This window comes from Anolis sagrei, chromosome 2 (genome assembly GCF_037176765.1).
Source record: "Anolis sagrei isolate rAnoSag1 chromosome 2, rAnoSag1.mat, whole genome shotgun sequence".
Lineage (NCBI taxonomy): Eukaryota > Metazoa > Chordata > Lepidosauria > Squamata > Dactyloidae > Anolis > Anolis sagrei.
In genome coordinates, this window is record NC_090022.1 from 7319735 (window position 1) to 7341138 (window position 21404).

At 45.8% G+C, this 21404-nt stretch overlaps 1 protein-coding gene across 2 annotated transcripts in view; it reads left to right on the top strand.

Annotated features, from left to right (window-relative positions):
• The first annotated feature begins 276 nt into the window (after positions 1–276).
• Positions 277–21404, top strand: part of LOC132765801 (zinc finger protein 791-like) — an 84462-nt gene continuing 63334 nt past the window's right edge. Inside the window, exons 1-5 of one of the 2 annotated variants that reach the window (XM_067465191.1) lie at positions 293–435; positions 6934–7518; positions 8410–8492; positions 10203–10323; positions 16035–20570. In XM_067465191.1, the coding sequence (XP_067321292.1) occupies positions 6987–7518; positions 8410–8492; positions 10203–10323; positions 16035–17416 (2118 nt within the window). In that variant the 5' untranslated portion in view covers positions 293–435; positions 6934–6986 and the 3' untranslated portion in view covers positions 17417–20570. Of the gene's footprint in view, positions 436–6933; positions 7519–8409; positions 8493–10202; positions 10324–16034; positions 20571–21404 lie in introns of those variants that run through there. The other variant, XM_067465190.1, reaches the window with a different exon arrangement.

Below are 21404 nucleotides of genomic sequence, written 5' to 3' on the forward strand. Positions count from 1 at the left end.
CCTGTGTATTTCAATGGCTTCTCTGTGTAGTCGGACATGGTGGTTGTGAGAGTGGTCCAGCATTTCTGTGTTCTCAAATAAAATAAATCTCCCAACACCTTTACTCCTTTGCTAGGCAAGAGTTGCATCCCAGCAAGAAAGCTAACCCATCCGACCCAGTTAGGAGGAGAGACCTGAGTTGCAGCAAAGATCTGGGACTGATGGGAGCTCCAGACTGACCAGGTCTTGGGAGGATGAAAGGAGATGATGGGAAGACCAGGAAGGACCCAAAGAAAGGGTTAATTGTGCTAAGAGCCAGGGCTGGCAGAGAGAGAGGCTCCTCCTTCCCTCCGGAAGAGAAGCAGAGCCTACCAAGAGAGGAAGGGCAGGCCAGGGAAGGAAGGAAGGAAGGGCAGGCTGCTCTTCTCTCCCCTTTGCCTCCCTCCAAGCCATGGGGTGAGTCCTCCTCCCTACCTCCCCAGGCTTTGGGAGACCCAGATCTGCCCAAGGAGAGGGGGCAGCCTTAGGAAGAAGGGGGAGAGGAAACAAAGACAAGGAAAACAGGGCAGGGGTGGAGGCTGCATCTCCTAGGGTCTTCTCTGTCCAGAAGTGAGGTGGGCTGTGCAATGGGGCATGGGCCAACTTCAGCCCTCCCTCTAGGTGTTTTGGACTTCAACTCCCACAACTGGCTGTTAGGAATTGTGGGAGTTGAAGTCCAAAACACCTAGAGCAGTGTTTCTCAACCAGCAGCCCCTTAATACAGTTCCTCCTGTTGTGACCCCCAACCATAACATTATTTCCATTGCTACTTCATAACTATATTTTTGCTACTGTTACGAATCGTAATGTAAATATCTGATATGCAGGATGTATTTTCACTCACTGGACCAAGTTTGGCACAAATACCCAATATGCCAAAGGTGAGGTCGTGGGGAGGATTGATTTTGTAATTTGGGAGTTGTAGTTGCTTGGATTTATAGTTCACCTACAATCAAAGAGCATTCTGAACTCCACCAACGATGGAATCGGACCCAACTTGGCACACAGAACTCCCATGACCAACAGAAAATGCTGGAAGGGTTTGGTGGGCATTGACCTTGAGTTTGGGAGTTGTAGTTCACCTACAACTTGAAGGAGCTGGGGGTGGTGACGGCCGACAGGGAGCTCTGGCGTGGGCTGGTCCATGAGGTCACGAAGAGTCGGAGACGACTGAACGAATGAACAACAAGTTCACCTACATCCAGAGAGCACTCTGAACCCAAACAACTTCGCATCTGGATCAAACTTGGCACATAGACTCAATGTGGCGAACTTTGAATACTGGCAGGGTTTGAGGAGGATTGACACACAATTTTGGGAGTTGTAGTCCGAGGTGGCCCTAGATAATTTTCAACGGTAAGCAAACAGTATTTTGGTGTCCGTCCGTCCCCCGTCCCCCCAACCAATCACTGATATATATTTTCTGTTCGTCGTGGGAGTTCTGTGTGCCATATTTGGTTCAATTCCATCATTGGTGGAGTTCAGAATGCTCTTTGATTGTAGGTGAACTATACATCCCAGTAACTACAACTCGCATATGTCAAGGTCTATTTCCCCCCAAGAGCTCCTCAAGAGCTCCCCTGGGCAAAATCAACTATACTGCGAATGCTTACTTTGCGTAATGGTTGAGCCGCCCCTGGTGGGCGTTGACCTTGAGTTTTGGAGTTGTAGTTCACCTACATCCAGCGAGCACTGTGAACCCAAACAACTTCGCATCTGGATCAAACTTGGCACATAGACCCAATGTGGCGAACTTTGAATATTGGAAGGGTTTGGGGAGGATTGACCCACAATTTTGGGAGTTGTAGTTCACCCACATCCTTATGCATTTTCTAATGGGAGCTTTAATAAAAAAAACGAAAGGAAAGACTGATTTTTTCAAATAATAGCGTTACAAATTACCTAAGCTGCTTCTGCTGCTGCTTCTCCTCCTGATGCTGCTGGGCCACTCTCAGTCCCATGTTGCATGAATGCTTCTTTGCCCTCCCCTGCTTTGAAGGGACTTCAAGGCAGAAAATCCCACATGATCTGCTTTGAACTGGAATATATGTCAGTGTGGACTCAGATAACCCAGTCCAAAGCAGATATTGTAGGATTAGATTAGACTACTGCAATGCACTCTACGTGGGGTTGCCTTTGAAGACTGTTTGGAAACTCCAACTAGTCCAGCGGGAGGCAGCCAGAGTACTTATAGGAGCGTCATATAGGGAGCATTCCACCCCCCTATTGTGTCAGCTCCACTGGCTGCCGATCCAATTCCGAGCACAATTCAAAGTGCTGGTTTTGACCTACAAAACCCTATACGGTTCTGGCCCAGTGTATCTGTCCGAACGGATCTCCCTCTACGTTTAAGATCTTCTGGGGAGGCCCTGCTCTCGACCCCGCCTCTATCACAAGTGAGGCTGGTGGGGACGAGGAGCAGGGCCTTCTCGGTGGTGGCCCCTCACCTGTGGAATTCACTCCCCGGGGAAATTAGATCAGCGACATCTCTCTTTTCCTTTAGGAAAAAATTGAAAACATGGATTCGGGACCAGGCATTCGGACAATCTGGCAGATAAAGAAAGGACTTTGATGATGGACAGGAATTGACTAAGTGGAATGGAACTCTGAAAGATGAACGCTGAGCCTGAGATTAGTTTTATTGATTGTGCTATGTATCGATTGTTTTTAACTGTGATAATTGTTTTAACTGCTGTTTTGTACGTATGTGTATTTTGGGTAGGCATCGAATTGTGCCTTTTTGTAAGCTGCCCTGAGTCCCCCCTCGGGGGTTGAGAAGGGCGGGGTAGAAGTACTCTAAATAAATAAATAAATAAATTTCCCACTTTGATATTCTGGGATCTAGATCTGTGTGGAAGGCCCCTCAGGACTCTCCTCCTAACTGGTTCAGATGGGATGCAACTCCCATCATCGCAAACTTGCCAAGCAAAGGAATAAGGATGTTGTTGTTGTTGTTCATTCGTTCAGTCGTCTCCGACTCTTCGTGACCTCGTGGACCAGCCCACGCCAGAGCTCCCTGTCGGCCGTCACCACCCCCAGCTCCTTCAAGGTCAGTCCAGTCACTTCAAGGATGCCATCCATCCATCTTGCCCTAGGTCGGCCCCTCTTCCTTTTGCCTTCCACTTTCCCCAGCATAATTGTCTTCTCTAGGCTTTGCTGTCTCCTCATGATGTGGCCAAAGTACTTCAACTTTGTCTCTAGTATCCTTCCTTCCAGTGAGCAGCCGGGCTTTATTTCCTGGAGGATGGACTGGTTGGATCTTCTCGCAGTCCAAGGCACTCTCAGCACTTTCCTCCAGCACCACAGCTCAAAAGCATCGATCTTCCTTCGCTCAGCCTTCCCTAAGGTCCAGCTCTCACATCCGTAGGTTACTACAGGGAATACCATGGCTTGGACTAGGCGGATCTTTGTTGCCAGTCTGATGTCTCTACTCTTTACTATTTTATCGAGACTGGACATTGCTCTCCTCCCAAGAAGTAAGCGTCTTCTGATTTCCTGGCCACAGTCTGCATCTGCAGTAATCTTTGCACCTAGAAATACAAAGTCTGTCACGGCCTCCACATTTTCTCCCTCTATTTTCCAGTTGTCAATCATTCTTGTTGCCATAATCTTGGTTTTTTTGACGTTCAGCTGCAACCCGGCTTTTGCGCTTTCTTCTTTCACCTTGATTAGAAGGCTCCTCAGCTCCTCCTCGCTTTCAGCCATCAGAGTGGTGTCATCTGCATATCTGAGGTTGTTAATGTTTCTTCCAGCAATTTTCACCCCAGCTTTGCATTCATCAAGCCCCGCACATCGCATGATGTGTTCTGCATACAAGTTAAAAAGGTTGGGTGAGAGTATGCAGCCTTGCCGTACGCCTTTCCCAATCTTGAACCAGTCTGTTGTTCCGTGGTCAGTCCTTACTGTTGCGACTTGGTCCTTGTACAGATTCCTCAGGAGAGAGACAAGGTGGCTTGGTATGCCCATCCCACCAAGAACTTGCCACAATTTATTATGATCCACACAGTCAAAGGCTTTAGAATAGTCAATGAAGCAGAAGTAGATGTTTTTCTGAAACTCCCTGCCTTTCTCCATTATCCAGCGGATATTGGCAATCTGGTCTCTCGTTCCTCTGCCTTTTCTAAACCCAGCTTGAACATCTGGCAACTCTCGCTCCATGTATTGCTGGAGTCTTCCTTGCAGGATCTTGAGCATTACCTTACTGGCATGAGAAATAAGGGCCACTGTACGGAAGTTGGAGCAGTCTTTCGCATTTCCCTTTTTTGGTATGGGGATGTAAGTTGATTTTTTCCAGTCTGATGGCCATTCTTGTGTTTTCCATATTTGCTGGCATATGGCATGCATCACCTTGACAGCATCATCTTTTAAGATTTTAAACAGTTCAGCTGGGATCCCGTCGTCTCCTGCTGCCTTGTTGTTAGCAATGCTTCTTAAGGCCCATTCAACCTCACTCCTCAGGATGTCTGGTTCTAATTCATTCTCCACACCGTCAAAGCTATCCTCGATATTGTTATCCTTCCTATACAGATCTTCTGTATAATCTCGCCACCTTCTCTTGATCTCTTCAGCTTCTGTTAGGTCCCTGCCATCTTTGTTTCTTATCATACCAATTTTTGCCTGAAATTTACCTCCAATGTTTCTAATTTTCTGGAAGAGGTCTCTTGTCCTTCCTATTCTGTTGTCTTCTTCCACTTCCATGCATTGCTTGTTTAAAAATAGTTCCTTGTCTCTTCTGGCTAACCTCTGGAATTGCGCATTTAACTGGGCATATCTCCCCTTATCCCTGTTTCCTTTTGCTTTCCTCCTTTCTTGGGCTACTTCCAGTGTCTCAGCAGACAACCATTTTGCCTTCTTGGTTTTCTTTTTCTTTGGGACATACTTTGTTGCCGCCTCCTGAACAATGTCGCGGACTTCTGTCCATAGTTCTTCTGGGACTCTGTTTACTAAATCTAGCCCTTCAAATCTGTTCTTCACTTCCACTGTATATTCGCTAGGAATGTTAGTGAGATCATATCTAACTGGTCTGTGTATTTTCCCTGATCTCTTTAGTTTTATTCTAAATTGAGCAATAAGAAGTTCGTGATCTGAGCTACAGTCAGCCCCAGGTCTTGTTTTCACCGACTGGATGGATGTCCGCCACCTTTGGCTGCAAAGGATGTAGTCAATCTGATTTCGGTGTTGACCGTCTGGCGAGGTCCATGTGTAAAGCCGTCTTTTAGGTTGTTGGAAGAGAGTGTTTGTTATACACAGCGAGTTTTCCTGGCAAAATTCTATCAGCCTGCGTCCCGCTTCATTTTGTTCTCCCAGACCATGCTTGCCTGTGATCCCAGTTGTCATTTGACTTCCCACCTTGGCATTCCAGTCTCCTGTAATGAAAATAATGTCTCTTTTTGGTGTATTGTCCAGTAGGTCCTGCAGATCCTCATAGAACTGATCTACTTCTGCTTCTTCAGCAGCTGTGGTTGGGGCGTATATTTGGATCACTGTAATGTTGAAAGGCTTTCCTTGCACTCGAATTGAGATCATTCTGTCATTTTTTGGGTTGTATCCAAGCACTGCTTTAGCGAATTTCTTATTAATTATGAAGGCTACTCCATTTCTTCTATGTTCCTCTTGTCCACAGTAGTAGATCTGGTGGTCATCTGATGTGAAGTGGCCCATTCCAGTCCATTTCAGTTCGCTGACCCCCAGAATGTCTATCTTTAGTCTTGACATCTCACCAATAACAACATCCAACTTGCCCTGGCTCATAGATCTTACATTCCAGGTTCCTATGGTGTGTTGATCTTTAGAGCATCGGATTCGTCGTTCACCTCCAGTACCGTCGGCCGCTAGCCTTCCTTTCGGCTTTGAGCTAGCTGCGTCATCACATCTGGGGCTAGTTGAACTTATCCTCTGCTCCTCCCCAGTAGCATTTTGGCCATCTTCCGACCTGGGAGTCCCATCTTCCAATGGCATACCGACATATCTCTGGTTGTACTGGTCCATTTAGTTTTCTTGGCAAGGATACTGGGGTGGTTTGCCGTTGCCTTCCCCAGGGATCACGCTTGGTCTGACCTCTCTGCCACGACCGTCCCGTCTTGGGTGGCCCTTCACGGTTTCGCTCATGACATCATTGAGGTGCTCAAGCTCCAGCGCCACAACAAGGCGGTGACCCTTTGCTGGAGGAATAAGGATGCTGAGTGATTTTTTTTTGTCGTGTCAGGAGAGACTTGAGAAACTGCAAGTCGCTTCTGGTGTGAGAGAATTGGCTGTCTGCAGGGACGTTGCCCAGGGGATGCCCAGATGATTTGATGTTTTATCATCCTTGTGGGAGGCTTCTCTCATGTCCCCGCATGAGGAGCTGGAGCTGATAGAGGGAGCTCATCTGCCTCTCCCCAGATTTGAACCTGCGACCTGGGGAAAGGAGAGAGCATCAGTCATGGGTGGAATCACCCACCTCTTTCAGCCTCGCATGCTCTTCCTCGCCTACACATGCACACCTCGCGTGCTCTTCCTTGCCCGCACCATGTGCGGAACACACCTGCTCTCCCCTCCTCTCTTGGAGTCTCAGAAATAGGCTTCCCCTTGGCTGAGAGGCCAGTTGATAGGCCAGCCAATCACAGGGGTGGGGGGGCTTTTGGTGGAAGGATTCACTATCTGTTTCCAGAAAGGAGGAGAAGGATAGGCAGAGAGATCTTCAGCCTTCTCTGCCAAAGGGGTTCCTAAGACCATCAGAAATATATGTTTCTTGGTGGTCTTTGGAGACCCCTCTGAAACCCCCCTCACGACCTCCCTCGGTTAGGAAACACTTCCAAGGAGCTGCTTTTTTTACAGCGAGCCATATAGCTGCAACCCAAAATAGGTTGTAAAGACCTTTCTCTTGGGGGTGGTAGATCATTAACCTGGACTTGATCTCCCCTTTGTCTTGCATAGCCTTGGCTTCATGACATTTTCAGATAGAGAAGGAAAGAGGTTCTTCCATCCAGATGGAGCCCAGAGTGAAGGTGGAAGAGCCAAGCCAGAGTGGTCCTGAAGCGGGAAGAGAGCCCAATGACATGTGGGGCAGGAGAAATGTTGTGTTCCCAGGCAGAATGGGTCAGGATGCCCTGGGTGAGAAGACCTTCAGAGAGGGCCAACACTTCCACTATGAGGAGGCCTTGGGGCCCCGAGAGGTTTGCAGCCGCCTCCACTCTCTCTGCCGCTTGTGGCTGAAGCCCGAGAGACACTCCAAGGCGGAGATGCTGGACCTGGTGATCCTGGAGCAGTTCCTGGCCGTCCTTCCTGCGGAGATGGAGCGCTGGGTCAGGGAATGTGGGGCAGAGACCAGTTCCCAGGCTGTGGCCTTGGCTGAAGGCTTCCTCCTGAGTCGGGCCCAAGAGGAGAAGGCGCTGCAGGAAGAGCGACAGGAGATAGACGTCCTTCAGACCCAGGAGGCCCCACCAGGCACCAGCCAGGTCTTTCCTTTCAGGTGGATCAAGCTGGAGGAGGCGAAGGAGGAGACAAGCACTGCTCCACCAGGTGAGAGGGCTCCCTTTTGCTTGGTCCTCACCCTAAAGGTTCCTCATATATGTGTGGCGGCCATGTGATGTGGCGGCAAAAAAAGCCAATGGGATTTTGGCCTGCATCAAGAGGAGCATAGTGTCTAGATCTATTAAACACATTACACAACCATTAAATTAAATTAAACATTACACAATCTATAAATTAAAGCAATTGAGCTATCAAAATATCAAAACTATGTAAAACTATAACAAAAACCAAACAAACCAAAAAAATTTACCCAGATAGAAGACCCTGCACATATATACATGGCTATCATATCTCCTCTCAGCCTTCTCTTCTTCAGGCTAAACATGCCCAGCTCCTTAAGCCGCTCCTCATAGGGCTTGTTCTACAGACCCTTGATCATTTTAGTCGCCCTCCTCTGGACACATTCCAGCTTGTCAACATCTCTCTTGAATTGTGGTGCCCAGAATTGGACACAATATTCCAGATGTGGTCTGACCAAGGCAGAATAGAGCATGTGGAGCATGTGAGGGGAAGCCACAGGGAGGAGGGAGCAAGCTTGTTTTCTGCTTCCTTGGAGACGAGGACGCAATGGAATGGCTTCAAACTTCAAGAGAGGAGATTCCATCTGAACATGAGGAAGAACTTCCTGACTGTGAGAGCCATTCAGCAGTGGAACTCTCTGCCCCGGAGTGTGGTGGAGGCTCCTTCTTTAGAAGCTTTTAAACAGAGGCTGGATGGCCATCTGTCAGGGGTGATTTGAATGCAATATTCCTGATTCTTGGCAGAGGGTTGGACTGGATGGCCCATGAGGTCTCTTCCAACTCTTTGATTCTATGATTCTATGAAAAACAGATAAAGAAACTCAGCTCCCATATCCTTCCTTTCATTTGCATTTCACAGGAGATGAACCAAGCATGTTGGGAAGATATCATTGCTCATCTCTTTCCAATCCAGCAGTGTCGACATCCATACAACGGGAGCAGGTAAAGAGATGGCTCTAGAAATGAACTGGAGAGAATCGTGGAATTGACCATGACCTCTTCCCGAAAGCTTCTTTTGTTGGTTTGTTTCCTGCTTATAAACAAAATTTATTTTTAGGACATCTCAGACTGCTGTCCTTCAAGGCCTTTGTCTCCCATTAAGACCCATACAGTGCTTTCCACTTTGGGCTGAATCATGTTTTTAAACTTTCCTTGTATCAACATCTATATAAATAAAAATGCAGTGTTTGTTTGTGGGATTAACATAACTCAAAAACCACTGGACAAATTGACATGAAATTTGGACGCTATACCCCTAACAGACCAATAAGCAACCGTCATTCATAAAGGTCTTTTTGTTCCGGCAGGTGTTCAAGAACAGATTGTTTACTGGGTTGTTGTTGGTTTTTTGGGGCTATATGGCCATGTTATAGAGGCATTCTCTCCTGACGTTTCGCCTACATCTATGGCAAGCATCCTCAGAGGTTGTGAGGTCTATAAGTACTATCCCAACTACCTCTGAGGATCTCACTACCTCTGAGGATGCTTGTCATAGATGCAGGCGAAACATCAGGAGAGAATGCCTCTAGAACATGGCCATATAGCCCAAAAAAATCTACAACAACCCAGTGATTCCGGCCATGAAAGCCTTCGACAATACAAATTGTTTAGTTGGGATAAAATGTGCAGGGTTTTTTATCTGGGTAAAAAAAATTTGGTTTGTTTGGTTTTTGTTATAGTTTTACATAGTTTTAATATTTTGATAGCTCAATTCCTTTAGTTTATGGATTGTTCAATGTTTAATTTAATTTAATGGTTGTGTAATGTGTAATGTGTTTAATTTAATTTAATGATTGTGTAATGGGGACCTGGTGGCGCAGTGGATTAAACCGCTGAGCTGCTGATCTTATTGACCAAAAGGTCGCAGGTTCAAATCCGGGGAACAGCATGAGCTTCCGCTGTCAGCCCCAGCTTCTGCCAACTTAGCAGTTCGAAAACATGCAAATGTGAGTAGATCAATAGGTACCACTCCGGCAGGAGCCCCTGGTGGTGCAGTGGGTTAAAGCCCTGTGCCGGCAGGACTGAAGACCGACAGGTCCGGGGAGAGGCGGATGAGCTCCCTCTATCAGCTCCAGCTCCTCATGCGGGGACATGAGAGAAGCCTCCCACAAGGATGATAAAACATCAAAATCATCCAGCCATCCCCTGGGCAACGTCCTTGCAGATGACCAATTCTCTCACAACAGGATGCTCCTGACACGACAAAAAAAAAAACCACTCCGGCGGGAAGGTAACGGCACTCCATACAGTCATGCCGGCCACATGACCTTGGAGGTGTCTACAGACAACGCCGGCTCTTCGGCTTAGAAATTGAGATGAGCGCCAACCCCCAGAGTCGGACATGACTGGATTTAATGTCAGGGCAAAACCTTTACCTTTACTAATGTTTTAACTAGAACTTTATTAGTCTCCTGTAAAACTGCCTTGATTCCCCAACTGGGAAAAACAGCAATGACATCAAGAAAAAAATGCTACCACTATTGATATAATAACAATAATTTGGCTTGACTAAGGTTCACAGGCTGGGAGTGCTACTCGAAAAGTCTCAAGTCCTCTCTTTGAGCAATGAGTTCCAACTTCCCTTTGAATTGGATTTACAGTAGTGGTAAAAGAAACATTACTTACGTGCACGTCCAAATTCTTTCCTTTCAGATGTCTTTTGAGGATGTGGCTGTGCATTTCAGTGAGGAGGAGTGGGGACTGCTGCATCCGGATCAACAGACCCTGCACTGGGAAGTCATGAAGGAGAATTATAACACGTTGGCTTCTTTTGGTAAGGAGAGCTCCACCTCTTCATCAATCGAAATCAGTTTAGGAATTGGGTTGCTGTGAGTTTTTCCGGACTGTATGGCCATGTTCAAGAAGCATTCTCTCCTGATGTTTTGCCACATCTATAGCAGCCGTCCTCAGAGGTTGCGAGTTTAGGAATTTCTACTTGTTTTCCAGTCTTAGTTCAGAGTTAAGAGTTTGTTTTTTGATTGGGGTGGGAAGAAATGATTCCCCTCTAAGCACTCCTTCTTCAGAGCTTGTCTTTACAGGAACACTTATTTATTTTTATTTCCTACTAGCTTGGGGACCCGGCATTGCCCGGGTTATTAGAGAAAGTGGGTAATGGCGGTTCTGTATGCCAAGTTTGGTCTTTATTGGTCTTTGGATAATGGCTGCATTATTTTCAGGAAGTGAGTGAAGGTACTTGAAATCCCATCATCCATGGCCCATCCTCCTCCAAACAGCAGCAGGATATAGAGTGGGTCATGGCGACTCTGTGTGCCAAGTTTTGTGTTTATCAGTCATTAGATGAGGGTGGCAGTGGTGTCAGTAAGTGAGTGAAGGTACTGCAAGTCCCATCATCCATTGTCAAATTCTTCCAAACCGCACCAGGATGTAGAGTGGGTCATGCTGGGTCTCTGTGTAAATTGTGGTCCTGATCTATCATTGTTGGCAGTTGTAATGGTCTTAGGAAGGGAGTGCAGGTATTGCAAGTCCCATCGTCCATGGTGCACCCTCCTTCAAACTTCACCTGGATGTAGAGTGCGTCATGGAGACTCAGTGTGCCAAGTTTGGTCTTTATCGGTAATTGGATGAGCGTTGCAGTGGTTTCAGGAATTGCGCAAAAGTAGTGCAAGTCCCATAATCCATGGTCTATCCCCAGCCAAACACACACCAGGAGGTAAAGTGGGTCATGAGAGGTCTATGTGGCAAGTTTGGTCCTGATCAGACATTGGATGAGGTTAACAGCGGTCTCAGAATGTGAGTGATGGTACTGTAAGTCCCATCATCCAAAGTCGATCCTCCTTCAAACTGCAGCAGGATGCAGAGTGGGTCATGGGGGCTCTGTGTGCCAAGTTTGATCTTGATCAGACATTAGATGAGGGTTGCAGCTGTCTTGGGAAGGGAGTGGTGGTACTTCAAGTCCCATCATCCATGGTCTGTCCTCCTCAAAAGTGCACCAGGATGTAGAGTGGGTCATGGGGACTCTGTGTGCCAAGTTTGGTCTTGATCAGTCATTGGCAAGGATCTCAGTGGTCTCAGGGAGTGAAGTGACTGCAAGTCCCATCATCCATTTTCAAATTCTTCCAAACCGCACCAGGATGTAGAGTGGATTATGCGGGCTCTCTGTATAAATTGTGGTCCTGATCCATCATTGTTGGTAGTTATAATGGTTTTAGGAAGGGAGTGCAGGTATTGCAAGTCCCATCGTCCATCTCCAAATTTTTCCAAACAACACCAGGTCATAAAGTGGGTCATGAGAGGTCTATGTGCCAAGTTTGGTCTTGATCCGTCATTGGATGAGGTTAGCAGCGGTCTCAGAATGTGAGTGATGGTACTGCAAGTCCCATCATCCATGGTTCATAGTCCTCCAAACTGCAGTAGGATGTAGAGTGGATTATGCGGGCTCTCTGTATAAATTGTGGTCCTGATCCATCATTGTTGGTAGTTATAATGGTTTTAGGAAGGGAGTGCAGGTATTGCAAGTCCCATCGTCCATGGTGCATCCTCCTCCAAGCCGCACCAGGATGTAGAGTGGGTCATGGAGACTCAGTGTGCCAAGTTTGGTCTTTATCGGTAATTGGATGAGGGTTGCAGTGGTCTCAAGAATTGAGCAATGGTACTGCAAGTCCCATAATCCATGGTCCATCCCCGACCAAACCACACCAGGACGTAAAGTGGGTCATGAGAGGTCTATGTGCCAAGTTTGGTCCTGATCAGTCATTGGATGAGGTTAGCAGCGGTCTCAGAATGTGAGTGATGGTACTGCAAGTCCCATCATCCATGGTTCATAGTCCTCCAAACTGCAGTAGGATGTGGAGTGGGTCATGGGGGCTCTGTGTGCCTATTTCGGTCTGTATTGGGAGTGTTCTGACCCAGCCCCCGGCCTTTCCTTTCCTCTCTTTCTCATCTCGGAATCTTGGATTTGAGGCTGGCCAATCAGAGACCATATGCAAATTTCCTTCTGTCATGCCCCGTTTCTGCCATGAGCCCTCTTCTCCACCAGGGGCTCCTATTGAAGCTGGCCAATCAGAGACCATATGCAAATAGCTCCACAGCGGCAGCCAATCAGAATCTTGGAACTTTCAGGCTAGCCAATCGGAAAGCTGCCACAAACACGTCCGCCCTCCACACTTCTGCCCTTCCACTACAAACACTCTCTTTTATTATATATACAGATATTTATACTGTGCTGTCATGCGCTGGGCCTGTGAAAGAGTCTGTAGGCAGGACGTGTTTTCTGAATGCCCAACGGGATGCCGGGGGTGCCTCGGCTGAGAGGCCTTTCGGATTTCCCCACACAAAGTTCTTTTAAAGACTAAGAAAGTTCAACAAAGTTTTTATTGTTGCTTAAATCTTCAATAAATTAAACAAATACTTCAAGGCTTTGAATCAACTGGTGGCTTGCTTAAATCTTGTCCACAAGGGACAGGCAACTTTCTTCATAAACTGTTTCTTCCTTCTACAAGGGAAATCCTTGACCCCTCCCTGGCAATCTGGCTTAAGCTCTGCTGGCGTGGGCCCCTACACCTGGTCCAAATTGCTTTATGGCTGCCGTGAGTGGTCCTTACCAAACAGAGTAGATTTCCAAGACAAAAGAACGCTTTTAATTCCCAGCGAAGGCTGGCTGCAAAACCGTGGAGCTGTATTTCTCCAGCAAAGAGCTGGCTGTAGAGTTGTGGAATTAAATTCCCCAACAAAGGCTATACTGTAGTTCTCTGTAGAGCTGTGGGACTGGATTCCCCCCATCAAAGCTGTAAAAGACGAAGCTTTCTACAGGTGGAACTGATTCATGTCCTGTTGGAAAGGCTTCTCCGTGTGAACTGAACTAGAGGTCCCCTTTTTCCCTCCTTAACCCAGAAAAAGGGGTGGAACTAAAAAACATAATGATAATTGATGGGTCATTGGCCCTATGATTGCAAACCAAGGGAAGCCACCTTATTGCAAAATGCATGGAACTTTGGAATACATACAAACACTCAAAGAAAGAAAAGGAAGTAGGAGCTCCTGGTACCGCCATACCAGCACATATACACTTACTCAACATTTACTCAATATGGGAAGGGCTTTTGATGTCAGCCATAAATGATCCCTATTATTGAAACCATTTATTTATAACATCTTGAAAACTTCAGTAAGTTGTAGAAAAACACGTGAAAACAAAGACTGGCAAAGAGATGGGGAGTAAAGTTGGTGGCGGGCATTTTTCAGCTTTGGTATGCATCTTATTAATGTCTTTTTCACCACCAAAATAATTATTTAGAAGTATTTTTGGATTACAGAGTACACCATGTTGAGCGAGTGGGCTTAATTACAAAAGACCCTCCTCATCAATGTACAGCAGAGTAACTTATTAGCAGCAGCGTGACCCAGCCCTAGTAGCCCAAAGTGATAAAAAGAACAAAAACACATAGACCAATGTTGTATCTTCCATAGGAAGCTTTTCTTTGTAGTAAAATAATATAGTTGCACTATTTAGAATAACAAGGTTTCCATAACACAAATAAACAAATATATAGTAGATTTATACACAGCAGCCTTCACACTGGAGCTTTCTTGCACAAGGCTTCTCTCATGCAGAGGTTTACCTCACACTCCTCGGGGCAACACTAGCTTTGGCCCACTTACTAGGTTTCAGCCTAGTTGCTCTCCACTAGCTTTGGCCCACTAACTCTAACAGATTTCAGCCTACACACTCTCCTCAGAGCGACACTAGCTTTGTCCTGCTAACTCTAAGGCTTTGGCCTACTTGCTCTCCATTAACTTTGGCCCACTAACTCTAACAGGCTTCAGCCTACTAACCTTCCTCAAGGCGACACTAGCTTTGGCCCACTGACTCTAACAGGCTACAGCCTACTAACTTTCCTCAAGGCGACACTAGCTTTGGCCCACTGACTCTAACAGACTTCAGCCTACTCACTGTCCTCAAGATGACACTAGCTTTGGCTCACTAACTCTAAGGCATCAGCTTACTCACTTTCCTCAAGACAACACTGGCTTTGGCCCACTAACTTTAACAGGCTTCGGCCTATTCACTCTCCTCAGGGCAACATTAGCTTTGGCCCGCTGACTCAAAGGCTTTGGCCTACTTGCTCTCTATTAGCTTTGGCCCACTAACTCTAACAGGCTTCGACCTACACTCTCTCCTCAGAACGACACTAGCTTTGACCCACTGACTCTAACAGACTTTGGCCTACTCACTCTCCTCAGGACGACACTAGCTTTGGCCCACTAACTCTAAGGCTTTTGCCTACACACTTTCCTCAAGGCAACACTAGCTTTGGCCCACTAACTCTAACAGGCTTCGGCCTACTCACTGTCCTCGAGAAGGCACTAGCTTTAATTCACTAACTTTAACAGGCTTTGGCCTACTCACTTTCCTCAGGGCGACACTAGCTTTGGCCCACTAACTCTAAGGTTTCGGCCTATTTGCTCTCCATTAGCTTTGGCCCACTAACTCTAACAGGCTTCGACCTACACACTCTCTTCAGGGCGACACTAGCTTTGGCCCACTGACTCTAAGGTTTCGGCCTATTTGCTCTCCATTAGCTTTGGCCCAATAATTCTAACAGGCTTCAACTTACTCACCTTCCTCAAGACAACACTAGCTTTGGCCCACTAACTCTAACAGGCTTCGACCTACTCACTCTCCTCAGGGCAACACTAGCTTTGGCCCACTACTCTAAGGCTTCAGCTTACTCACTTTCCTCAAGACAACACTAGCTTTGACCCACTAACTTTAACAGACTTTGGTCTACTCACTCTCCTCAGGGCAACGCTAGCTTTGGCACACTAACTCTAACAGGCTTCAGCCTACTCACTGTCCTCAGGGCAACACTAGCTTTGGCCCGCTAACTCTAAGCATCTGCTTACTCACTTTCCTCAAGACGACACTAGCTTTGACCCGCTAACTTTAAGGTTTCAGCCTATTTGCTCTCCATTAGCTTTGGCCCACTGACTCTAACAGGCTTCGACTGCTGAGCTGCTGACTGAAAGGTTGGGGGTTCGATTCTGGGGAATGGTGTGAGCTCCCGCTGTTAGCTCCAGCTTCTGCCAACCTAGCAGTCTGAAAACATGCAAATGTTAGTAGATCAATAGGTGAGAAGGTAATGGTACTCCATGCAGTCATGACTTGTGTCTGCAGATCACACTGGCTCTTTGGCTTAGAAATGGAGATGGACACTCCAGAGTTGGACATGACTAGACTTAATGTCAGGGAAACCTTTATCTTTACCTTTACGACAATAGCTAGTTGACTGATTTCAAGCTTCTCCTTTCTCATGCCTTCTTATTATTTATTTATTTATGTATTTATTTACAGCATTTATATGCCGCCCTTCTCGCCCCGAAGGGAACTCAGAGCGGCTTAAAATATATTTTTTCATACAATATATTATATTAGCATAGTACAATATCAGTATTATATATTACCATATTGCACTATACCATTATATTGTAATATTATTCTTATGGTTTGTTTCTCTTATTTTCAAGGTGGTGCTGGGCACGTGAGTGTATATGCAGGGTCTCAATGCAAAGCCTGGCTGAAAACAGAGAACTGTGTAGATAAAGAAGTTGAAAACTTGAGAAATGAAGGAGGAGGATATCAAGGAAACCAGTGTCATGCTGACACCTGGGAAATTACAATCCACGAAACAATAGATGAAAGCAAGGAGATTGGGAACAACCTTGCGTATGAGAATGGCTTTGTGCACAAGGCATCCTACCTGAATGTTGATATTGCAAATCATATAGAGAAAGGACAACCTGAGGGTCATCAATTGGAAGAAAGCTTTGCATCTGAAGAACCCCAAATTGTGAAGAAGCCATATAAATGCCTGGATTGTGGTATAGACTTTAGTGAAAAGAGAAATCTGACGGCACATGAAATGAATAATAAAGGAGAGTGTGGGAAGAGCTTTAGCTGTGAATATCAGCTCAAAAAACACCGCAATGGTCACCCAGAAGAGAAATCATACAGATGCCTGCAGTGTGGGAAGAGTTTCCATACCATAAAATACCTCAATAGGCACAAAAAAACCCACAAGGGAGAGAGGCCATATCAATGCCCAGATTGTGGGAAATGCTTCCATCTCAAAGGAGCCCTCAATGTCCACCAAAGAACCCACACAGGAGAGAAACCGTATAAATGCCTGGAGTGTGGGAAGAGCTTCTGTCAAAAAGGAGAGCTCAACAGGCACCAAAACACCCACACGGGAGAGAAGCCGTATAAATGCCTGGAGTGTGGGAAAGGCTTTGCTGACAAGAGAAATCTCACTGGGCACGAAAGGAATCACAGAGGAGAGAAACCCTACCAATGTTCGGAGTGTGGGAAGAGTTATATCTTCAAAGCCGGTCTCAAAACTCACCAAAAGTGCCATACAGGGGAGTGTGGGAAGAGTTTCAGCTGCAAAACAGTCTTCAGAAACCACCAGAATAGCCAAGAGAAATCACAGACGTGTCTGGAGTGCGGGAAGAACTTCCGTTGCAGATCAAGCCTCAAGATACACCAGAAAACCCACACGCGAGAGAAGCCGTATACATGCCCGGAGTGCGAGAAAAGCTTCCATCAAAAAGGAGATCTCTATAAGCACCAAACAGTCCACACAGGAGAGAAGCCCTATAAATGTTCGGAGTGTGGTAAAGGGTTTATGCAAAAGAGAAGTCTCCTCCTGCATGAAATGAATCATAGAGGAGATAAACCCTATAGATGCCCAAAGTGTGGGAAGAGCTTTAACTGTAAATCGGTTCTCAAAAAGCACCAGAATAGCCACATAGAAGAAAAATCACACACATGCCTGGAATGTGGGAAGAGTTTTCGTTGGAGAGCAAGCTTCAAGGTGCACCAAAAGACTCACACAGGAGAGAAGCTATGAATCAGTCCTCCAAAATCACCAAAATAGGGTTGCTGTGAGTTTTGCAGGCTGTATGGCCACGTTCCAGTAGCATCCAGAGGAGGGCGACTAAAATGATCAGGGGTCTGGAGAACAAGCCCTATGAGGAGCGGCTTAAGGAGCTGGGCATGTTTAGCCTGAAGAAGAGAAGGCTGAGAGGAGATATGATAGCCATGTATAAATATGTAAGGGGAAGCCACAGGGAGGAGGGAGCAAGCTTGTTTTCTGCTGCCCTGGAGACTAGGACGCAATGGAACAATGGCTTCAAACTACAAGAGAGGAGATTCCATCTGAACACTAGGAAGAACTTTCTGACTGTGAGAGCCGTTCAGCAGTGGAACTCTCTGCCCTGGAGTGTGGTGGAGGCTCCTTCTTTGGAAGCTTTTAAACAGAGGCTGGATGGCCATCTGTCAGGGGTGCTTTGAATGCAATGTTCCTGCTTCTTGGCAGGGAGTTGGATTGGATGGCCCACGAGGTCTCTTCCAACTCTATGATTCTATGATGTTTTGCCTGCATCTGTGGCAAGCATCCTCAGAGGTCTGTTGGAGGCAAGTGGCATGTGTATATATCTGTGGACTGTTCAGGGTGTGGAAAAGAACCCTTAGTCTGTGTTTTGTCAATGTCATGAATGACTTTTCAATGACTTTGAAGCATAGGTTCTTTTTATTGCAATTTCCAGTGTGAGAGGGTATGTCAGATTAGAGAAAAGCATTTAGACAGAGAATGACATTGGACATACAGACATACAGATTCTATGCAACTACATTGGATTCACAGTTACATTGGCTAACAAAAAATACAAAGGAGAATTACATTTTCACTCAACATTCACACACATGTACATGCATTCATCCTCATGCACCCAAATATTATGCACCCAAATATTCTCCCTCCTTGGAGAAACACCTGTTAGACCAGACTCTTCTTTCCTGCAGCCTGTCAACGCATAGTTCCATAACGCCAAAACTTCAAAACGCTGAAATGCCAAAACTTCTTTCCCTAAGAACAATGCCAAGGACCAGATCTCTGTATTCCATAGAGCAGAACCTGACTCCCTGCACAAAATCTAAGACTCCAAAAGTGCACTTCTTCCTCTTCCCTTGAGAAAGAAGCTTCAAAGTATCCAGAATCATGCTTTCCCATAGCATATCGACACTCCCCAAATACACCATCATTCTCCTTCCCATGGAGCAGAGCATGGCGGGTGAACCAGACTCCTCAGGTCTGCCACACTTTGAACATTATTAGACTGAGTCTTTTATAGGAATATTCTGCTGATGTCGTCCCAAAGTTGTAAATGAATGACAGATTCATTCTTCCATCCTGGATCCATCTCAGTTTTCTGGCCAGATGTTGACTCTTCTTGATTGGTGGTGACAAACACAAGGCTTATGTTGACTTCCTTCTCAACATAAGGAATGTTGCAAACATTTCCTTCACTTTAAAGAATCATTGTCACAGGGTTATTGTAGATTTTTTCGGGCTATATGGCCATGGTCTAGAGGCATTCTCTCCTGATGTTTTTATTCCATTGTCACAGTTTTTATCAGAGTTTACCTTTTCAGTTGTCATTAGCAACTATTAATTACAATCCAGCAAGCAGATAGTCATTGCAGGCCTTAATATTATAATGGTGTCTCCAAAGTTAACTCCACTCATACAACTTCCATTCTTCCATTCGTTCCCACACATCACATTAAATTCACATTTCTCAAATCTGCACATTACATTTTTGTGACATCGACACCACATCTGTTGGGGCTCAGCAGGAAGATGGATGCCTCAGAGGATGAGGGGAATGATTTATTTTCACTGAGTCTGTGTGTGATCAGTCTGAACCACAGACATAAATGCAGGCTGTAGATCAGAGTGAAGATATTGGTAATTCCATAAACTATTGGAAATAACTGCACCTTGTTGGAAAGGTAAAAATGATGTCACATCCATTTGGCAAATGTGAATCTCCATGAACATGTGGAGACCACCTTTTGAAAACCACTAGTCAGAAAAAGCATGACCTTGTTAGAAGTCAAATCTTTGAACAAGTGATATCCATAAGCATTAATGTAATGGCACACAGGTAACTCAGCTGTTAAACTGAAGAACCATGTCTTTAAATTGTCAAGGATAAAGACATGCCACTACAAAAATACATTAGCAGGGGATGGTTGTTTCTTTGAAGTTGAATTTGCAGTTGTAATTGCCCAAAAGATATACACTCCCTTGAAATCTCTTAGTCAAAATATACACCCAGAGATAAACAACAAAGTCTTCTTTGAAAAATAAAATATCTTGTTTATTCATAAACAATTTGTATTAATTCACCATACAGGCACATTTCTTACTGAAGTTCAGTTAGATAGGATGTAGGTTTCTCTGTGTTGAGTACACAGGGTATCATTCTATCAATAGTCCATAGTCTTTAAGTATAGTTGTACTCACTGAAGTCCAGAAGTCCATACTGTGTCCAAACAGCAACATTCATCCACCTCCACTGAGGTGGTAAGCAGACCGAATATAAAATGGAGTCCTGAGTACTTACTTACTTAGGTGATCCCTCGTTGGCTGAGAAGGATAGTTTTCCAGGATCAGTTTTCTGGTGGATCTGTAGGTGACTGTGGAGCCCTATTCTTGATCCGCAGTGAGGGCATTGGTTTCCAGGTGGAAGGTGGTCTCGGTTGGGGTTGGCTTGACGTGCCTTCTTCTTGGCACATTTCTCTCTTTCGCCCTCCATTCGTGCCTCTTCAAATTCTGCAGCACTGCTGGTCACAGCTGACCTCCAGCTAGAGCGCTCAAGGGCCAGGGCTTCCCAGTTCTCAGTGTATATGCCAGAGTTTTAAAGGTTTATTTATTATTTATTTATTTCGAGTACTTCTACCCCGCCCTTCTCAACCCCCTAGGGGGGACTCAGGGCAACTCACAACCGGCACAATTCGATGCCAACAATTCAACAAATAAAATACATTGCAACAGTAATCACAAATAGTTTTAAAAAATCAATTAATACAATAAAAAAGGGCTTTGAGCCCATCTTTAAATCTCTTTTCCTGTCCACCAACATTCCGTTTTCTGTTCTTGAGTTCGGAGTAGAGCAACTGCTTTGGGAGACAGTGGTCGGCATCCCGACAACGTGGCCGGTCCAGCAAAACTGATGGTAGAGGACCATCGCTTCAATGCTGGTGGTCTTTGCTTCTTCCAGCACGCTGGAGTCCTGAGTATGAACATGCTCACTACAATCACATGTCTATAACTCCTCCCACACCAAAGAGGTAAGTTTTGAGGTAACATGATTATTCTCGGGGTGCAGGGGTCCATAATGCAAAAAGTGAGATAGCGATTAGTCTTAGAATTAATCTAGGTAGAAAATGGCACCGGTTTGGAGTCGATCCGTTGACCCGTGGATACGGGGGCCCAATGGGTTTCCGTATCCGCGGTTCAGAGGAACGCAGTTTCAGCCTCCCAGGGACGCTGTAAGAGCATCATAGGCAAGTCAACAGTGATCTGCGGCTCGGGAAAGGTTAGGTTCGTGTTAGAGAGTATTAGAGGCAGTAAAGAGATACAATGTATCACTATGGAGAGGAAAAAGTTGCAACCAAGGGATACTTTTATTGGGGGATTTGTTACAATGTTAGGGTAAAGAAGGGAGAGGAAGCAGGAAAAAATACTTTCAGTTGAAGCTGCTGCTGTGACCACAGTCCCTTTGATGCTGGCCCAACCAGATGTTGTAGAACTGTGGAACTCCCTGCTGCGGTTCAGATCAGCCTGAAAGCAGGGGCCTGCGCATTTATTGGTCTCAACCTTAGCTCACGAACCAACTCCACCAGAATGTACAGTATTGTAACCTATTCCTTTGACCAGGTTTCCAGCTGCTTTTCAGCTAAGTCCTCCCTGACCCTAACTCACTAACTAACTCTCATTCCAGCTGACTCCCTAACTGCCATAGGATGTCCAAATGTCCTCCTTGATTCGC